This window comes from Neodiprion virginianus, chromosome 4, assembly GCF_021901495.1.
Source record: "Neodiprion virginianus isolate iyNeoVirg1 chromosome 4, iyNeoVirg1.1, whole genome shotgun sequence".
NCBI classification, from domain to species: domain Eukaryota; kingdom Metazoa; phylum Arthropoda; class Insecta; order Hymenoptera; family Diprionidae; genus Neodiprion; species Neodiprion virginianus.
The window spans coordinates 4,622,555-4,642,583 of NC_060880.1; the positions used below are offsets into that span (position 1 = coordinate 4,622,555).

A 20,029-nucleotide genomic window follows, 5' to 3' on the forward strand; every position below is an offset into this window, starting at 1 on the left:
GACTCGATTCTTCCCTGTGGCAATCTGATCCGTATTTATTCATCTGTTTGTTTTCCCCTGATGATTATTCCGCGTCGATTTTACTCGTGGTAAAATTTTCCCCCTCTTCATGCCGCGGAACAACGAATACGGGAGGAAGAAGAAGGGGATGAAGAGACGGAACGAGAGGCGGATGCGCCTAGCTTCGAGTCAATCACCGAGATAATAAGAGACTTTGTCTCAGCTGCGGAATGTCGTTTGGATGAAGTTCGGATTTTCGAGGGGAAGTCACAGAGTTTCTAATTATTTTACAAACTGCTGGTGTAGAAGAGTTATTTTCACCTTCGTGGGAGGACATTAGGGTGGTCTTTATTTGGGGGTTGGAAAAATTTTCATTGGGACGACACCCGGATCTGAATCAAAATGTTTTTTAAAAAAATCTGTGTAAAGTTTTATGCTTCGAACAATAATCTCTGTAAGTTTTTGATGTAAAATACATGTAGTTTTTATAATCTGTTATTTCGTTTTGTATCGTTTTGGCATGAATTAAGGGACCGATTTGAAACTTGGCAGAATTGTTGCTATATATATATATATATATCAGGGAAAAATAGTTATAAAATTTGGAAATTATCAGGGTTTGTTCCTATCATTACAAGCAACAATTCGCTCTCTATATATATGTAGAGAGAGATATATTATGAAATTATGATAAAATTTTGAAATTTTCTGGGTTTGTTTCTATCATTATAAGCAGCAGCACTGCCAAGTTTCAAAACGGTCCCTTAATTTATACCAAAGTCGTACGATACAAAATAACTGCGGTTATAAAAACTACATGTATTTTACATTCAAAACTTTCGGAGCTTAGGGACACGTGTTCCAGTTGACTCAGATGCTTCAAACTTTTCACAGATTTATTTTTAATGATTTAGTACAGATCTGGGGCGTGTCTCAACGGAAATTTTTCCGAATCCCAAATAAGAACCGTCCTAAAGGAAATGAACTCGCTGAAACATCGACGATGACAGAGAAAAGAAAAATTCGTCTTTCCAGTTTTATCGAGCCGAGTGCGGTTCGCTTTCCGAACTGAAGTCTGTATCGGATGCCGGCTTTGAGCAATCGTCGGAACCGACGCTTACCGCAAATCGCAAGTCTCCAGACTGCTGACTTTAGTCTGGGCGGTAGCTGCAGGTAGTCCGGAATCGCCATCATAAACGAGTCCGTCGGGTCCGGCGTTTAGGTAATTCCCGAGCGACGAGATGCGGCTAAACAATTGGTAAGTCAAACAGCTTGACTCGAAAAAGGAAGGGAGAGAGAGAGAGAGAGAGAGGACTGATCAAATATTTGAGGGAGGTAATGCAATCCGTTGGAGAACCAAGAGCTTGGACGGAATTTACGGGGCCGTAGATATACCAGGTCTACTTACCCTGCTTCATCGGAATACCGAATGTTTGCCAAATTTCTTTCGCGAGCGTGGAACAGCTTTTTCTTTGGAAATTATTTGCAACGTGGATCGTCTTTGATTTGCACGTGAAAATGTGTTATTTATTTTGAAAATAATCGTTACATTGGCCCTTTGACCGTAGTTAGTACAACATTTTATATTATATACTTATTGTAGGATTTGTTGGTAGGTATGATGGCTCGGATTTTCATCCTGATTCAGAAGTTGATTCTGTTTCGGATGCCGACTCCAATTTTGCCGCTGATTCATATACGGATTCTGATTTCACTGTTTATATTAATTTCAACTCTGATTCAGCATTTGATTCTAATTCGGATTTTGAATCGTCGATTGATTTTGATGGTTCTGTTGTTTCTGATTTCGACTCTGAGCCAGAATTTGATTCTGATTTTCCTTTTGATTCTAATTTTGATTTTGAATCGTCAATTGATTTTGATGGTTCCGTTTTTTCTGATTTCGAATCTGATCCATCATTTGATTTCGACGGTTCGGTTGTTTCTGATTTCGAATCTGATCCGTCATTTGATTTTACTTTTGATTCTAATGTTGATTTTGTATCGTCAATTGAGTTTACTTTTGATTCTAATGTTGATTTTGCATCGTCGATTGAATTTACTTTTGATTCTAATGTTGATTTTGCATCGTCGATTGAGTTTACTTTTGATTCCAATGTTGATTTTGCATCGTCAATTGAATTTACTTTTGATTCTAATGTTGATTTTGCATCGTCGATTGAGTTTACTTTTGATTCTAATGTTGATTTTGCATCGTCAATTGATTTTGACGGTCCGGTTGTGTCTGATTTCGATTCTGATCCATCATTTGATTTTACTTTTGATTCTAATGTTGATTTTGCATTGTCAATTGATTTTGACGGTCCCGTTGTGTCTGATTTTGAATTTGTTCCACTATTTGATTCTGATTTTCCTTTTGATCCTGATTTCGATTCCGAATCACAAGTTGATTCTGATTTGTCTTTTGATCCTTCTGATCCAGCATTTGATTCTGATTTGTCTTTTGATCCTGATTTCGTTTCTGGTCCTGCGGTTGATTCTGAATTTGATTCTGATTCCGATTCTGATTTACCGGTTGATTCTGGTCCTGATTTGGATTCCGACTCCGATTTTCTTTCAGATTCTGATCCTTTTTCCGCTTCTGATCCAGCATTTGATTCTGATTTGTCTTTTGATCCTGATTTCGTTTCTGGTCCTGCGGTTGATTCTGAATTTGATCCTGATTCCGATTCTGATTTACCGGTTGATTCTGGTCCTTTTTTCGCTTCTGATCCAGCATTTGATTCTGATTTGTCTTTTGATCCTGATTTCGTTTCTGGTCCTGCGGTTGATTCTGAATTTGATCCTGATTCCGCTTCTGATTTACCGGTTGATTCTGGTCCTGATTTTGATTCCGATTCCGATTCCGTTTCAGATTCTGATTCTGTTTTCGATTCTGGTCCTGCGGTTGATTCTGAATTTGATCCTGATTCCGATTCTGATTTACCGGTTGATTCTGGTCCTTTTTTCGCTTCTGATCCAGCATTTGATTCTGATTTGTCTTTTGATCCTGATTTCGTTTCTGGTCCTGCGGTTGATTCTGAATTTGATCCTGATTCTGCTTCTGATTTAGCGGTTGATTCTGGTCCTGATTTGGATTCCGACTCCGATTTTGTTTCAGATTCTGATTCTGTTTTCGATTCTGGTCCCGCGGTTGATTCTGAATTTGATTCTGATTCTGATTGTGACTGTGATTCTGACGCAGCATTCCCACACGTAGGACAAGAGCTTTTCGAAACGCAGTAAGTGCTGTTTTCGTACGGGAGGTAGTATCCAGATTCGCATATGCAGAAGCTTCCCCCTTCTACGCAATACTATAAAAATCATGAAAGAAATGATTGTTGTAAAAATTACACCATCAAAATATCGTAACCCACTATCAACATTATCTGTGTCATCGAGCAACGTAATTTAGTTTTTTGGAAATTTAGTCCATTACGAGAAAAAGATAATCAAACACAATCAAACTCACATCCGGACACGCTCTGGTTTCAACGTTACAGATCGGACTACATGGTGCGCAATTAGTAGTCGTCATATGAGCTCCACATTTGGTTTCAGTAGCGGAGCACGAAGCTGAAAAATAGTTAATTAAAAATGAGAATTTTTATCACCGTTAATCTGCGGTAAAGCTGTAGGTGGACACAAGCATATAATGTAAATTCATTCACTTTAAAATAAAAAGTTCTCCGAAAAAATAAATCAATCCTGGAGAAAATAATTTCTACGATTTTCTACGAAATTTTTATGGAATTTGGGACATCTACAATTTTGTACGATAAATTGTAAATATGCATAGTTTCTCATAAAGACTTGCGAATTTTCATGAAAAGTTGTATTTTTTGAGTAAAAATTTTTTACGAAATAATACGAAATGTTAAAATTTGCCTAAAATTTCGTAGTAGTAAAAATTTTCGTGGGGAAAATTTGTATTTTAGAAAAAATAATAGTGGTTGATGCAGCAATACATACATGTTTGAATCTACCTTCATGTTTCAGGAAATTTAGGATAAATAAGCGCAAGTGAAGGTAGAACAAAGGAACACGGATACCGTGGAAAATTTAATTTTTACGAACACTAGAAAGTTGTACTTACGAAGAAGAAAAAGTAGTGCCACGACAGCAGAAGCAAATAGAGTTCCTTTCATTTTGAACCGATAAGGTACGATATTTGTATCTGGTAAAATTTAAAGGAATAACGCGGTATTTATTGAATTCCCTTGACCACGTGTCGACAATCCGATAAACTGCGTCAAGGCATTTTAAATATTTATTCAGCTATATCCACATGCCTATCTTTCTAAATGTCGTCATTGATAATATTTTTGTTATCTCTTAAGCTTGTGACATATTTATACTGCATACAAATGGCGCGCATTAATCTGTCATTGAACGTGTCGAGGTTTTCCTACGTAGGTTCAAACTAAACTAAATCTCACCCTACCGATTGATTACCACAACATTATACATGTATTGATAAATTTCTCGACTTTATCTTGGATTATGTGTAAAATTTTCTCGGTCTCCAAGGTCACAATGAAGAGGGGAAGTCAAATTTTACATTTCGACTCTGAAGGGGGGTCCTCTTCGGAAAACTAAAAATTGTTTATTGATTTAAAACTGGGAATAAGTTATAGCACAATATTCTCCATGACACATTGTAACGGCGTGCAAATATCGTACATTACATTGTTTCTCGTTGGACGTATGCAGGTTTTTGTACGTACAGGTCAAAGCTCAACAAAACAACCTGTAGGCTACATTTTTTCGCCAAAATTTGTAGAGCGAGTGTGAAATGTATGAAAAAGTGACGCGCAAAACCGTGCCGAGAAAGAAACCGAAAAAAAGAGAGAGAGAGAGAGAGAGAGAGAGAGAGAGAAAAAACTTGGCAAATTAATAATCAACGGAAATTCAGGGTAACGAACGGTGGTTAAGGAAACGTGAAATCGAAAAGGCACCTTCGCGCTGCTGCAGACAACGGGCACAAAACGAGGAGGGTGGCTCGCTTCCACAGGCGGGAGAGCCTTGATTCAATTAGATGTTTCAGCGGTGTGTAAAAAATGATCAATTCAAACAGCGCGTACATCGTTTCGACACTGGCTGCACACACGAGCTCAAGGTTGAGGGAGCACGAGGCACGGACACCCTCGAATGTAACACGCGGAGCCGATCGCGACACGTGTGCTTTCGCCCACCGACGGCATCATCCCCTGGTCCGTTGCCTTTAAAACCGAAGAGAGCATATACGGGGGTCCGTTCACTCTCGAGTCCGGCATTTGTTTAATTGAGGACCAATATGGCCGACGAACCGGGAAGGCGGGCCCTTAGCAAACAGGCATCACGTGGTCAAGGGCCGGTCGAAAATTCGGCCTGAAAGAAGCTACGATAGTCGAGAAGAATATATCCGCAACGATTGTCTTCCGGGGTTGCAACAGTGGCGAAAACCCCCCAGGGGGTGAAGTTTCGTGTTTGTGTTGCTCCGCTTTCCGGGGGTGCGGATCGCGTCCCGCGAACGGTAACCTTTTCCTAAAATCATACGTGGAGGCTTAGGGAAACGGAGGAAACGGCAAACATTGCATTAAGTAGGCAGATACCCGACCGCCCCCACCTACATGTTACTTCTGCATACATGCCGCGCGGATAGGCATCGGTACGATGTACGTATTTCCGTCTTCTGCCCGTACTCGTATAGCCACAGCCGCTAGCTGCATGCACGCTTCGCTCGGCTCAGTTCGTTCGCATCGCGGGGCAATCCTAACAGATTTAACAACCTCAAGTATAAGTTCCGACCTGCACACCCATCCAACCCCGGACCGCAAACACGGATCCGCGGAAGGCTGATATGATAATTTACTAAAATGTAAATATAGGTACTCGTGTAGCGTATGAATATTCAATTAGCGGGAATAGGCACCCCTGATTTAACCACATCTCGAGGGAAACGTGTACATGGATACAGGGAAAAAACATGGACAGCTTTTCGATACTCCTGAAAACAATCGTAACATCGTCTTTGGCACATCTGAGCCAATTCGAGTTGCTCAACCACCGATGCTCCAGAGACGTGAACGGACTTCGAATCCAGGCTTGGAGCGAAAGCGGAGAAACGATCGCTAAGGTATCCGTGAATTTCGATCGAACGAAAACCGAAGTCAGTATTCCGTCGCACCTCGTCCGTGAAACTTCGGAGTAAACTCATTGTCAGTGTCACCGATGGATTTCTCAAACACGGTACGAGTCGTAGCGTTACTGGAATATCAACATCGGACAGAGACGCGGGACAAAGTACGGAATAAGGTATACCCGACGGCTGGTTAACGATGCAAGTGTTTTGATCGTGCGACTACAGCTATGGTTGGCTGTACAAGTGCTTTTTGCAGAATTGGAAAGGCTAATTCGGAGAATATTTTTTCGCGCGCGTGATATTTGCGATGCGCGTCTTTTCAACGGCTTTAACCGTGTTGAAAGCTGACGTGAAGAGGATGAAGAAGAAAAGAAACAAAAGGTTTCGGGGATGAATATCTCTTTTGGTAAACTCCCGCCTCTGACCTGTGACCTCGTGCGCCCGTTCGGTATTCATGCGAGAGAATATCCTCTCTATTGAGCAGCCTCTCTCTCTGTCTCTCTTTCTGGCGTACAAGGGTTCGCGGAAAGGATATGAACGGCTCAAAAGGGCAACCCTGCAGCGAAGGAAAGAAGGAAGGATGGGTGGATGGATGTACGTATGTACGGCAGGGACTTTTTACCGGGCAAAAATTTGACGGTAAAGCAAAGCAAAGCAAAGCAAAGCGGAGCAAAGCATAGAAGGGCAAAGCAAACCCCAAACCAAAGCCTGTTTTAATCCTTCGACATCTGCAGCTGGGCTGAATCGGGCAGCGGGTTATTCGTTCGTTCATTCGTTCAGAAGGCGGTAGCAGCACTCGCCTGCCGCAAATGAAAAGATCCACGAAACCGGTGTGTGTACGGAGAACCAAGGGAAGATCATTTCATTCCATTCCATTCCATTCCATATTTTCGAGGGTACTTCGCGCCGGTAACAAAACTCGAGTGGGATTGTACCGAAAAATGATCATTATTTATACCTCTCGGAGTGTCGGTGGAGCCCTTTGTGAAGACTCGAGTGGCCAGCGTGCGCCCGGTCGGAAAATAAGACTATAAAATACAATAATAATAATAATAATAATAATGATAATAATAAATATGAAATTTGTTCGGGACGATTTCCCCCGTGAATCCCGGAATCCTCTTCTCCTCGACTTGTCCGACGAGTGCCTTATTAGTGCCCCAATACTTGTACCCTGCAAGCCTCTCACTGCCCTCGTAACGGTGTTGTTCGAGTGATTTCTCGCCGGTTCGTTTCCGCGGCAGTGCTGATCCTCAAGTCAATCGGAAAAACTATTCAGCTGTTCACGCGTCTCTTTTGTGCGAAGTTAATACACCGTGACGAACGGTAACCACTCGATGATAAACGCATGGGTTCAGAAAGTAACAAGCCTGTAGTCGAGGTAAGGGTGCGGTGACAATTGGATGCTGGAATCCGAAACGGAGTCTCGCCACGGGACGTCGGACCTTGGTGGAAGGAGCCCTGAAGAAGGTAGGAACACACAAAAACGATATTTAACTCTGTAGTACGTCACGCATATATTGCATAAACGTACGGACAACCCTGATATCGGTATGAAAAAAGGGGAGTCGGCTTGATTTTTGTTGGAATGAATTTACAACCGCGCATTATAAGCGCGTATGCAGATGGGCATGGCGGCAATCAGTTGCTTCTACATCTGGTCGCCCGGGGCTTCGGGGTATAATAATAACACATCATCGTTTCGACCAACGGCGCTCGCGCCCCCAAGCCACGTGCGAAATGGAGATCCGTCGAAAGTATCGCGTACTTTGAATACTTGATGATTATTATTCATGCTCTGTATAATCCCTGGTGGTCACTGCAGTCCGCCATTGCTTTCGACGTGGTGTTCGAAGTCGTTCTTGACGTTCTTCCGCCGCTTCACTACTCGCACGGTGTAGAATGGATGCAGAATTTTCACTTCGGAATCTTCGTTCGCGGACGAAGTTCGTCAGTTTGATTCAGGTTTTTCGGTATTGCGAGCACTAGGCGTTGGCGTATCCGTATCGATCGACTTCTCATTCAATATCGTAGCGAGGTCCTCGTTCTCTCCACCCTTGAACAAAGGGCGAGTAACGGATATGATTAGCGTCTAGCCGTACACGGGCATTACTCCGCCTCTCTATGCATGCACCAGAACCCCACCGCCTCGATGGAATATGGATTCGGGCTTGAGCCAAACCTTCGTCTCTCTGGCTCTTCTATTGTACAAGTTTGCCAACTCAATAACGGCACGTGCTGTTATCAATATGCCAGGAGGTCGGTGGATAGGTGCAGAACAGAGTTTATCTGATCTGATCGGAGTCACAGCGTGTCGGCTTGCCGGAGATTTTATCGATGAGACGACATTACCTACCATTTTAAACCAACGCTCTTCTGGACCCAATTTTACCGTTAGTCTTACTTCGATTGGTGTTTCGAGAATTCGACGGACATCGTCCATCGAGAACAGCACTTCTCTGGTCTTGAAATCAAGGTCCTTGACAAAGGACGACACATTTCTCTGTATCTTATAACACGTAGTGCATTTCTTTCCCTGTAGACACTTGGAGGAGATTGATTGTAAGGGTGTCAACTTGAGGCGAACGTTTTGCAGCCTGGTTCAAGGACACGATAAAACGTGTGACGTCTACGCTGAGTGGATGTTTAAACTCCTGTTACGTTTACCGGAGATTATATACGTAGTATGCACAAAGGAGATGAACGAGGAATAGAGAAGGTATGAAGTGTAAGCCGGGCATTGTCTCGCCGCGCGATACCCGAATGGGGATTATCCGCGCATTGACGAGAGAGAGAAAGAGAGAGAGAGAGAGGAGGAAGGCAGACCCGTCGGGACGCGATAACACGAGAATTCGAAGCTCAAAGGGTTATGAGTTCCCATGACAGTTTTCAATAGCCGATAGAAGAAATTCTAAATTGCCACTCTCTCATTCGAGCGTAACAAATCCTGCAACCCTCGCAAAACCCGCTCGCCGTGATGCCACCAACGAATCATACACTGTATTCGACGGAATGAAAAGCTCCTCCCTCTTAAAAAACACTCGTTAAAAAGCTTCTCCCCAATCCGTTCGACTGGAACGAAAATATTTACGGCTCGGATGCTCCGCGGATTTAACTCGATGCATGGTCACTGTTTTTAAAATGACGGCTTAGAGTCTTCCGCACACGTCACCGTCGATCAGTTTCCGTCAATTTTCACCCAAGAGAACGCGTTCGCATATGAGCGAACGAACGAGGATCTAGACCGTGATAAAATCCTGATCCGCAGGGTAGTGTTGACCCTCTTCGGTACAAAATTACCTGCCCTACCTGCCGCGACCAATTTCGGGTTCCTTTTTTTTACCGTCTCCCCATTTTTTCGAGGGAATGGTAACAGAGGTCGACCCTTCGGGACCGCAGACACGGGGTTAACAAGGAGCATTTATCGCAACGCCGGGCAGTCGCGACGACGACCTGCTGCATAGCTCTAGTTGAACGTACAGCCCATTTAAACAAGGTCCGCAACGGAATAATAACAATTTTCCAATTAGGTGTGCGACAGCATGTACGTACGTATGTACGAGTACCACACAAGGTGGATTCACCGGCGGAGCGAAACGAGCTCTCTCTCTCTATCTCTTTCCCTCGCTCTCTCTCTCGGTGCTTCGCAGACTCGTTGCGGAGCCGGACCGGTAACCATGCAAATCGTCTTTCACCCCTGTCTGCACCCCGGTTTACAATGTGGTCACCCAGGCGTCATCGCACCTTATTCATTGTGCCCCAAATTGCTCGCGATTGTTGCATTTTAACTGTTCGAAAGTTCGGGACAATGGGCGTTGAACCTCGGTTTACGCGGACCAGTTCACCCCGAGTCCGAAGACCATGAGACCATGGATATGTGAGCAACTTTCCTCGCAGTTTCGCCTGTCTGACAGGCGCCAAAGCGTTTCGCTACCCCTCGTCGATTAGCGCTGATCAATTCCACCGTTTCTCCTCTTGCATTTTTTTCAAATCCGTCATCGATATCCAGTCGAGGAACGGAGCTTGCAAGCGCAGCGGAACGAATGATCGATAGCGCGATACTGCCGGTGGGCGTTACGATCAAATTGAAAATCACTTAGGTTGTGAGCTGGTTATATTGAGTATTCGTACCGGTGCATCGGGATGTGCTTGGGCTGTAGATAATGTTTATGGAGGCAATATCAGCCTTTTAATAAATCACGTCCCGGGGTAATCAGGTTACCGGCAACGCCTGCTAGTCGCGAGAATATCCCTCCGTGCAGACCGTACGACGGAGGGTTGCCCGAAGACAAATATTAGTTTGTAATATTTTCTCCCAACGAATGTTGGGCACTCGACGTATATATTAAGTGTATGAGGTGGAGAAAAATCACGTGATCGGTATTAACGACGTTACCCACTGTACAAACATTGTAGTACACGTGTTTTTGAAATATCGACGGTACGTTCGATCATCCGTGAATACGATACGGCTGTTTGAATTCCCATTACCTCATTCGGTTGAAAAAATATACTGAGACACTGCAAATTCTTGTTGACATTAATTGATCCGATTCTGTGTCAGTAAAGTAAATGTTTTTTTTTTTTACCAGTTTGAAATTGCCATTGCGGAGTCGCACATGAATCCAGAGTGTTGTTGGAAATCTTCGTTGAAGCAGTATAAACCATCTGCTTCTTTGCTTGTTATGCGGCGCAAGAATAAATATTTGAAGTATTCACCTCTCCGATCTGTTCGAGTCAACTGAATCAACCTGTAGCTCATAACGTGCCAATTACATAGTTCTCTTTGTTTTTCATCCAAGTTTCAGACAAAGCCGATTGTTCATTAGCGCGGCGAAATTTGATTCAAAAATTTATTGCTAAATAATATAGTAACTTTTCCAAGTCTGTGAAACTCGTCTTTTATTTTGTTTAAAAGATTTCTCGATCGTTACCTCGAGTTATTTTACACTAGATATAAACTTCTTTCACTGACAATTATCAAACTAATTGACGACGGAACACTGCAGTATTATCATGCTTCAAAACCATATCATGGTTTGCAAAAATTTTCAAATTTTTCGCCCATTAAAAGTACGTCTTGTCACAGTCGTGTTTCTTCGATTCTTAACATCTGTATCACGTGTCACCAAGTTCAGTGGGACCCGATCGAATTACTTCTGAGCGAAATCCTCGGAGGTGCAGTAGTCCCTCATAGAATAAACGAGTGGCATTAAATCAGGGGTAGCAATCCGAGCTAAGGCAACAGGTTTTGAACCTTCGAAGGGTGGTGCAGCAGGCTCGTCGAGTTTTCACGGTAAAATTAAGACGCGGGATGAATTTTGATGTGAGTATTGTGAGAACGTACCGGGTATTTGTTTTCTTCTCTCTCTCTCTCTCTCTCTCTCTCTCTTTTCCTATCCAACATTTATTCTAATCATGAAAATGGTCATTTTTTTTAACCCTAAAGCCGTATTCTAAAAGCTCTTCGACCCAGACAGTCCGCAGTCGTGAAACCTTGCCTGAAACAAATTCCTTTATTTGTTTTACTTTTTGAAACTTGATCCTTGCATTTCGAGAGACAAACAGACGGACCCGCCGACACGAGAGATCCAAATCTATAAAAAAAGTGTTTTTATTTTTCATCTCCAAAGTGAAAACATTGGATCGAGGGACGGGTTATTATCGCGAAAAGCTCCGATTCACCCCCGGCGGACAATGCTGGTGTATAAAATAACACAAAGACCGAAATGCGGTGTGCGACAAAGGCTGCAGGCCGCATGTATATCCCACGTATAGATACATGCGCGGTATCGTGAAATAATTAAGTGTCACCAAACATCGAAACATTCTCTTTATTGGCAGAGGTTTGGGAGTCGTGTTTGTGGACAGGAATGATAGTCAAACCCGCAGCTCGCGTCGAACAACTGACCAGGCATGGCCAAATAGAGAGTGAGAGAGAGAGAGTGAGAGAGAGTGTAACACGGGGTTGCCATCTGTCCGCGATGGTGCGACGCGAAATCGCTGTGAAAATACTGTCCAAATTTTAATTAGACTCGTCCGGTTAATTAGGCCTATAGTTTGCCCGCGGACATCAAGACAAAGCACACAATCAGTGTCCCGCTCGGTGTTTGGTGAGGCTAGCTGGTATCAAATATCTCGTTCACGATGGACCGCGATGGACTGCCTCGCGTCGCCTCGCCTCGCCTCCTACTCCGTTGGGAATTGCAAAAAATATGATGCTGGTCTAGATTGGACGTGTTAGGGGTGAAATTTAGTAGACTTTACTCCCCGAATCGAGTCTCAATTTGCTTACGGTTTTTTATTTCACCTCGTACGGGGGTTATTAATATCTCTGTGACAATATTTGTCAATCGTGTTGTTTTTTTTTTTTTTTTTTTGTGTATTTTTTCAAGCGTTTTTTTATTTTATTTTACGACTCTCCTTTCATCGCAAAACCCCGCGGTTTTTTTCCCCACCTATATTCAAAGCTTAACCACCCAGACGACTTTCATCTGAAATTCTTCACTACAACCCAAATCTTTTAAACCTACGGTGTGGACTTCTGTGTATATTTAGTGACAATCTAACACTATACTTGACGACGATATAACGCTATCTGACGTCAATCTCGCATCGTTGATCGATGATGATACAAGTCTAAGACTGTCCGATGACGGTATATCTCTATATCCGATATTGAATTGCCGAATTGACCATAAAAACAATTCCATTGTGGTTCAGACTGGTAAATTTATGTGAATGGCTTAACACCGCCATCCGTGGAACGTAATAGGGAATTTTTACAATGGAATAGGAGAATCGTCTCGATGGTTTCGGAGGGATGGTCGAACCGTCGTTAACTAGCTGCGAGCAAGGTATACAGTTACAGACTCCTTCGCTAGTCTAACTAACAAGTAATCAAGTAAGCAGTTAGTCAAGCAATCCAGTTAGGCCGACTTAGGCTTCGTATCGGTGAGGCGTCACTGATTGGTTTACAGATCTGCTGAGTTGAGCGAGTAATATTCAAAGGCCTCTAGTTAGCCAAGTCCTCCCCCGGCCACCCTTGGCCCTGTCTTCTGCTGCGCCGCTATAGTCACCCCTTCTTCGCAGGTCTCCTTTTCTCCCCGACCCTCCGCAACTGCTTAATTAATTTCCAGTAATTCGGTACTAAGATGATTGTATTTGGCGTTTACCCCGGCTATCTCATTATAACTAATACGCGAATTTATCGATCCTGCGGGCTGCGCCGGCTCATGGGGAAAATAACGCGGGATCGCCTCGCCGCCCTTCCTATCCTTGTTATTAATACTACGCGCGTAAAATTAGCAATTTACTTTCTTTTCCATGGAACCAAAGACGTAGAGCGAACGTGGCAAAAGGACCGAAAGACAGGGGAAAACCGAGTACGCGGTGTAATTTCTAGAGGATATAACAATTTTCATTCCGAACCTGTATTGTACGGAGGAAGAAAAAGGACCCGCGCTGTATCAATTAAAAAGAATAATTCCCTTGTAGAATAAAATGAAAGCACGGTGGTCCGGCTGATGGCTGCCGAGAGTTTTACTTTACTTTAATTGAAACAGAATCGCGGGTCCGAAGGAGAAAAGCGGCACGCACACAAGCACGTCGCAGTTGTTCGCAATTCGGTGGTTACGCTTGCAGGGGCTCTCCGTGTAAAAGTTGGTGAAAATCGAGAATATTCACGCCATGGGAGAGACGATGTTTTCCACCCTTTCATCGTTTGCCGTTAATTTACCATCAACGCGAAGAGAGTCCGATGGCCTAACGAGTTTGCGGCCAATCCGCACTCGTCCCAAAGGCATTTGAAAGCTCCGTTTCGCGCGAAAGCTTTCACCGTCTTTGGGATGCTGCCGAGACTGTCTGAAGGGGATCGTCGACGTGGCGGGTTGACAACCTCCTCGTCTCTGTCTGGAATCGAGTTCTGCCGGTGACGTTAACTGCTGGGCAGTCATCCAACTGGGCTGGGGTTGTTGCTGGGTCTAGTCAGCCCTGGAGGTTGGGGTAATTACTCGGCCACCGGGACCTTCGCATCACTTACCCCCTCCCCCACGACCGAAGCTTTCCAACCCTGACCGAGAGCGGCAGGAAACCAGCAATGTCACTGCCAAGTGCTTTTTCAGCAGCATCGGAATACGAGAAGAAAAGCCTTTGCACAAATACGGGACGTGTACTTGGAATTCAGCGCGTCTTTTTCCTCCTGGAGCAAACACCCAGCTCGACATTTTCACCGACTTATACCGACCGATGGTTAAAAATTGGGAAAATCCGAATCGAACCGTCGATGCGGTAATCGCGATTACTGGTTCTTGGAGCCGACCAAGGCTCCAGGGAACATTGTAGAGGGTCGATGTGGCGGAGACCAGGGAATATCGAACTTGGAGAACCAGGCGCCGAGTTAAAGCTGTATCCCTTGTGGCTTCGCGGCTCGGGTCCCTCCCTTGCTGCCCCGTTACGGTGCACCATCAGAGATGGTGGATGTATAGCGTGTATTTACGACGTACCCGAACGCCCCCGTTTCCTTCCATTCGGTCTGTCTATTTTCAAGCAAAACGTTCCAGGAGGATTTTTTTCATCTAAAAACTTTTCTCGTTCTTCTTTTTCACCCTGCGCTCTTGAATTACCCAAGCCGAACAGTCAAGTTGGCGGTGAACCACAACTCTCTCTCTCTTTATATATACATATATATATATAGGGATGAGCGTCGCCCGGTTACAGTCTTTACATCCATATTACTGCGGGCTTGTCTCAAGTCCCGTTACCCTCGAGACAAAGCGAGCTACAAACTTCGGCCTACTTTACAACCCTACAACATTCTGTACCTGGGTTAATGTTTCTCGGTGATCTTTTTTTGGGGATTTGTCATTCGCTTTTTGAATTGTTCGGTGTATAACGAATACCAAGATTAGAGATCCCTGAGTTATAATACTCAAAATACTTTGATATGAAAATTACCACGCTGCCGACTACTGATAATCTTATAATATATTAATAAGTTCTGGTGACAGAAATTGGGTAATTTTCTTTTTCTTTATTCTCATATTCTCCTTTTTCCAATACTCGTATTTCGCAGTCACGGGATAAAGTTGTCGTTTCTCCTGCACCCCTTAAATCTCCATAGTGAAAATTTAGAACGGATCTCTTTTTATATAACACATCGAGTTTGACGGGGAAAGGGCAATTTCAATTCTTTTAAAGGGCTTGTTTGTACGCGGGGTTTATAAAAAGCACGAGAAGCGATCGCGATATTTGACGATATTTGGTACCGTGGTACGTGTTATATCCTCGACGGGCAGTATTTATGCCGTAATCCCAGATCCCCTGTCCGTTATGGGGCTTATTTGGCCCTAGCGAGTATTTATCTTATGTGATCCTCTGGAAACATCATAACGCTTCTATTAGGCGGTGTGAGATATTGCGCCAACACGAGGCGCGATCTTTCGATCGTAAAAAAAGCACCGGGATCATTTTCGTTTATGCCGGCAAACGTTTCGCGAAATGACAAGACGAGAATCCTGCAAGTCAATGAAAAACGAAATAAAAATTTCGCAACGATCTGCAGTGGATCGAGAAAATGGATACAAAAAACAAATGTTTTCGTTCGCGAATCTTGGCCCTCCCCCAGCCCTTCGGAAAAATATGTCAACGATGAATAAAAGGATCAAATTAACAAGGCGTCGGTGGATGAAGGGAGGGAGAGAGAGAGAGGGAGAGAGAGAGAGACAGAGAGAGAGAAAAAGTGTTGAATAAAAAATATGTTCGTGTTCACGACAGGTCTCTGCAGTTATTCCCCCCCCCCCCCCCCCCCCCCCACCCGCCCTTCGCTCTCTCTCTTTCTCTTTTCATCCCTCTTTCTCCGAATGTATGGTGATTGGAGTTTTGACGAAAATGCGATTTCTGTAAGCTGACGCGACGAGGCAAAATCACGGGTGCGTATAACGCAAGCTCGTATAAAGGGTGTCTCACATTTTTTTCTTGCGGAATATATACGTTGTAAACTTTGAACAGACATCACTTTCATGCGCTTGACTCACAACTGGGGGAAAATAATTAATGACGAAGAGATTATCTTTATCCTCGACATCAGCCGCGCTCACGTAAATATCGACTTACGGTGACGATTGGATCGTTTTATATAACTGTGTGGAGTTTCTCGACCGTGAATACCGATTGAATCGTACGAAATGAAAAGATAGCTTTCCTTACCGTCGTATGAAAATTGAATAATAGAAAAACCGTTCCATATCTTAGTGACATTCTAAAAACGCAATGCCTAATGAACCGCCTAATTGTTCGCCGTTGTGCGCTTGGGTCGTTACGTAAACAGTTTATTAACTTTTGTTTATAACTTGCGTAAATACCATGTGCAATCGGTTCACGTTCCTGCTTAGGCAACTACGCGGTCTGCAATCTTTGTTTTTTTTTTTTTTTTGTTTTTTGTCTTTTTCTACATTTTCCCACGCGCGGCTTTGTTGCGACGTGAAATTTGATATGCGAGTCGAGTTTTACCCGCGGGATACGTGTACATATGTAAAGCACAAACAGACAAAGAAAATCGCGCGATATGCGAGGTGTCGAATTTTCGCGGTGATCGCGGAACATGACCGACTCGAGAGGATGGATCCGCAAATTTGTCGGCAGTATTTCAGGCTCGTATCTCTTGACAAGCCTCTCGGATGGGGTGCCGCCTGAGCGCATAGGAATGCCTCGCTACGCAACGCGAGGGAAAAATATAAATAACGGAAAGCACGTTTCGGGCTTGATGCTCGGTATCCAAATCCACTCGGCGAATATTTTACTACAGGTTTTTTGAAGGGGGCCGGGGTGTCGCGTAGTTGTAATGGTCACACAAAAAGGGTTTGTCGTGGTTCTGTATTAACGGGGATGCCATCCTCTGCGCTCATCTGCTACACGGCCAAACCCGAACCTGATGAAAAGTAATGGCTGACATTTATAATACGACGACGATAAATGATTCCGCCAAAGGGCGCGAAGGGGGGGAGGTGGGGGGCAACTCGATTCGAATAACGAGATGAAAGTGAACTAAAAAAGAAAAAAAAAGAAAAAAACGTAAAGCAATCGCGATACGTCCGCCGTGGGAAATCATTCAAGCGTTTTTTTTTTTTTTCAATGGTTTTGGTTTTTAGGTAGTTTATTGAAATCCCCAAACGATCGACTCCCTGATGAAAATCTGTCACTCAGAGAAATTACCGGTTGTGGTTGCAAATTGAGAATTGTGTTAGTAATTATGGTCATAAAATCTAGCATCCGTTACTGGATATTATTTTACATTATCATCACTCGTGCAATATTTTTTTCTTTCAACTATTTCGATAATTTAATACTGGTGCAATGGTTAATGCATCTTAATGCCTTACATTTAACTGATAAAATGTTATGATTTAAAATTGCAAAGATTAGAAACTTTGGTACTGCCAATTATATTATTACACTGTATTCTTACGGAAAAAAAAACCAACTGGGATATAAATTCGTATCCTCAACTCATAGATTATGCCAAATTCCCATAAGGAAAAAATTGAGGGTGCGAATTTACACCGAAGCTCACCTTGGGATTTTTTTTCATGAGAGTACAGTTACTTGTACCACTTTTTTCTCCCAACTTCGACAATTTTTAAACCTTCATTAAAAAGATACACATATTAATAGAACTTTTTAGTAACTATTAAGAATCAAATTTTTCTCCGAGCAGTGATTTCGGTTTTTATCACTCTAAAAATAAGGGTTGCATAAAACGTGTCCTTTTGTGTTTGAAGCTGGTGTTTTTTGACTGTTTTTTTTTTTTTTTTTTCGACGATAGTTTTTCTTGCGACGGTGATTGATTCGGTAATTTTTTAACCTTTCTCGTGTGACAAGATCTCGCATTATTTGCACATAACAAGATATAGAGGGAGAGATATTTCTGGGAACGACGGATGGACCCTCGGCAAGTAGCGTTTCATTATTACAGTCGAACGCAGCCCCCGCTGGCTGACCCTCTTAAATTTAATTCCCTGTTTCACTCGCACGTCAGCTATTTAATATAAGGACGTTAGCATGACGGACAGCCGGCTGGTCCTTTAAAAATGATTAACCTACGCGTAGGTAGGCCAGCGATGAAAAATGAACCCTTTTTCCGAACAAAGGCGACGTTTAATATCGTCCTGTACCCAGGATCGCGCCATCACTGAATACACATCTCTCCCATGCGTGAGCGCGTCTGTCTGCGTGTTTGCTTTCGTCCGTGTGAACCTGACTTCATCACTCCAAACGACTTTTTACCTCCTGCAGTCACCGCTCAGGGGTGGCTGTTCACCGTGATATGACGCCTGCAATTAAGCCCAAATCCAAAAATCATTTCGCGTCATATTCCATACGCGATAAGGGAAAAGGTTTTCTTGGATACTCGAGCGATCGGCTCGATCGCGTGACATTAACCAGAGAAAATTCCAATTATACAATTTAAAAGAGGTATCAGATCATCGTTTTCAGAAATATTTTCTTCCTGAATTTTCATTACCAATCCAAGTTGTAGAAATATGTATTAGGATTGAATAATTCAAAAACAGAAGATGCGAAATGCAAATATCCTTCTTTCAAATTCATTCTCAAAAATATTTTCAATCTCATACGTTAATAAGAAATGCATGTCGACTAGTGATTTCAAAGTCACGATACATGTTCGTCATGCTTGATTTGGTTGACACATTTTTACCCATCCGCTGTTTGAGGGTTATGATTTTCAATGCGACATCGCAAATTCTCGTCCATTTTCCGGCGACAAATTTCTGCGTCGAATCAAGAGACAATAAGACAATGCATATAACACGGGATGTGCAAATACCGAAGTGCGGTTGAACTTCTGTAGTTGTATGATTAAATATCAATCAGCCGTCTGCGTTGACATTCTATTCTCAGTCTGAGATTAAACAGGTGGATTATTCAGTCGCAAGTCAAGACGAAAATTCTAATCCTGTTGAATAGAAGTAGCGAGAACATTGATCGTTGACATTTCGACCTCAGGATTGATACATTTTTTTAGATTCGTTTCACATTTTGCAAAACATATCCGTGTGCGTCCGTTGAAAATTGGGCTGTTATTATTATTTTTTTTTTGTATTTTCAAAGCAATTATTTAAACAATAATTTTTCACCCCGTCGTAATTGAACGATGCAAATCTTTTTTAAATACGCAAAGTGTCCCGCGTCATCAGACAGGGCAGCAAGTCAGCCTGGAGCAGGGTTAGCGAGGCTTTAGACAGGACGGTGACACGTCGAGTTGACACGCGATTTGTCACGCTAACGACCTTCTATTAATAATCGCGAATCCATATACATAGGAGGCGGAATTTACACAGGCCACGCGGCACCGGTGGAAAAGTAATTTTGTTTAAAAAAAAAAAACAGAATCAAAAAAAAAAAAAAACCGTACAAGCTCCGAGCCGAGGTATTTGTCACGAATTTAATATTGCAGCGCATGGTTCAGCTCGGTGTTCGCGTTCCGTTAATTATACCTGCAGCGATTGCAACCGTAGATCGCCAGACAGAATTTTATTTTGTCTATTTTATTTATTTTTTTTTTCAATTTTGCAGCGTGATCATCCTCCGTATTATCCTAGACAATTCTGATGCCTGAGGAATTGATCCCGGTAGAGAAAAGTTCGCAAGCATAATTAGGTATGCGTAATACGTAGGTATGCTGTTGTGGCGAAGAAGCGTTGTAACAATTTTACTTGAAATCTATATTTTTTATACCGAGTAAATTAATACCCTAATTAAGCGTTGAAAAATTTTGGGGGGACTGGGGTTAGGAATGAATTATGAAACCGATATCGAACCACCGCGCAGATTCTTCTTGACTGACGTATGAATGAGTGATATTTGATACCTGCTATTTAACGGGGC

The 20,029-nt window shown here is 43.0% G+C and overlaps 1 protein-coding gene across 1 annotated transcript; it reads right to left on the reverse strand.

Annotated features, from left to right (window-relative positions):
* Positions 1-1,590: 1,590 nt before the first annotated feature.
* Positions 1,591-3,538, reverse strand: LOC124302025 (protein rtoA-like). The gene is made up of 2 exons (XM_046757770.1): positions 3,473-3,538; positions 1,591-3,314 (listed from the first exon to the last, which is right to left on the reverse strand). The coding sequence occupies exons 1-2, from the start codon at positions 3,536-3,538 to the stop codon at positions 1,719-1,721; spliced, it is 1,662 nt and encodes a 553-aa protein (XP_046613726.1). The 3' UTR covers positions 1,591-1,718.
* Between the last annotated feature and the right edge of the window lie 16,491 nt (positions 3,539-20,029).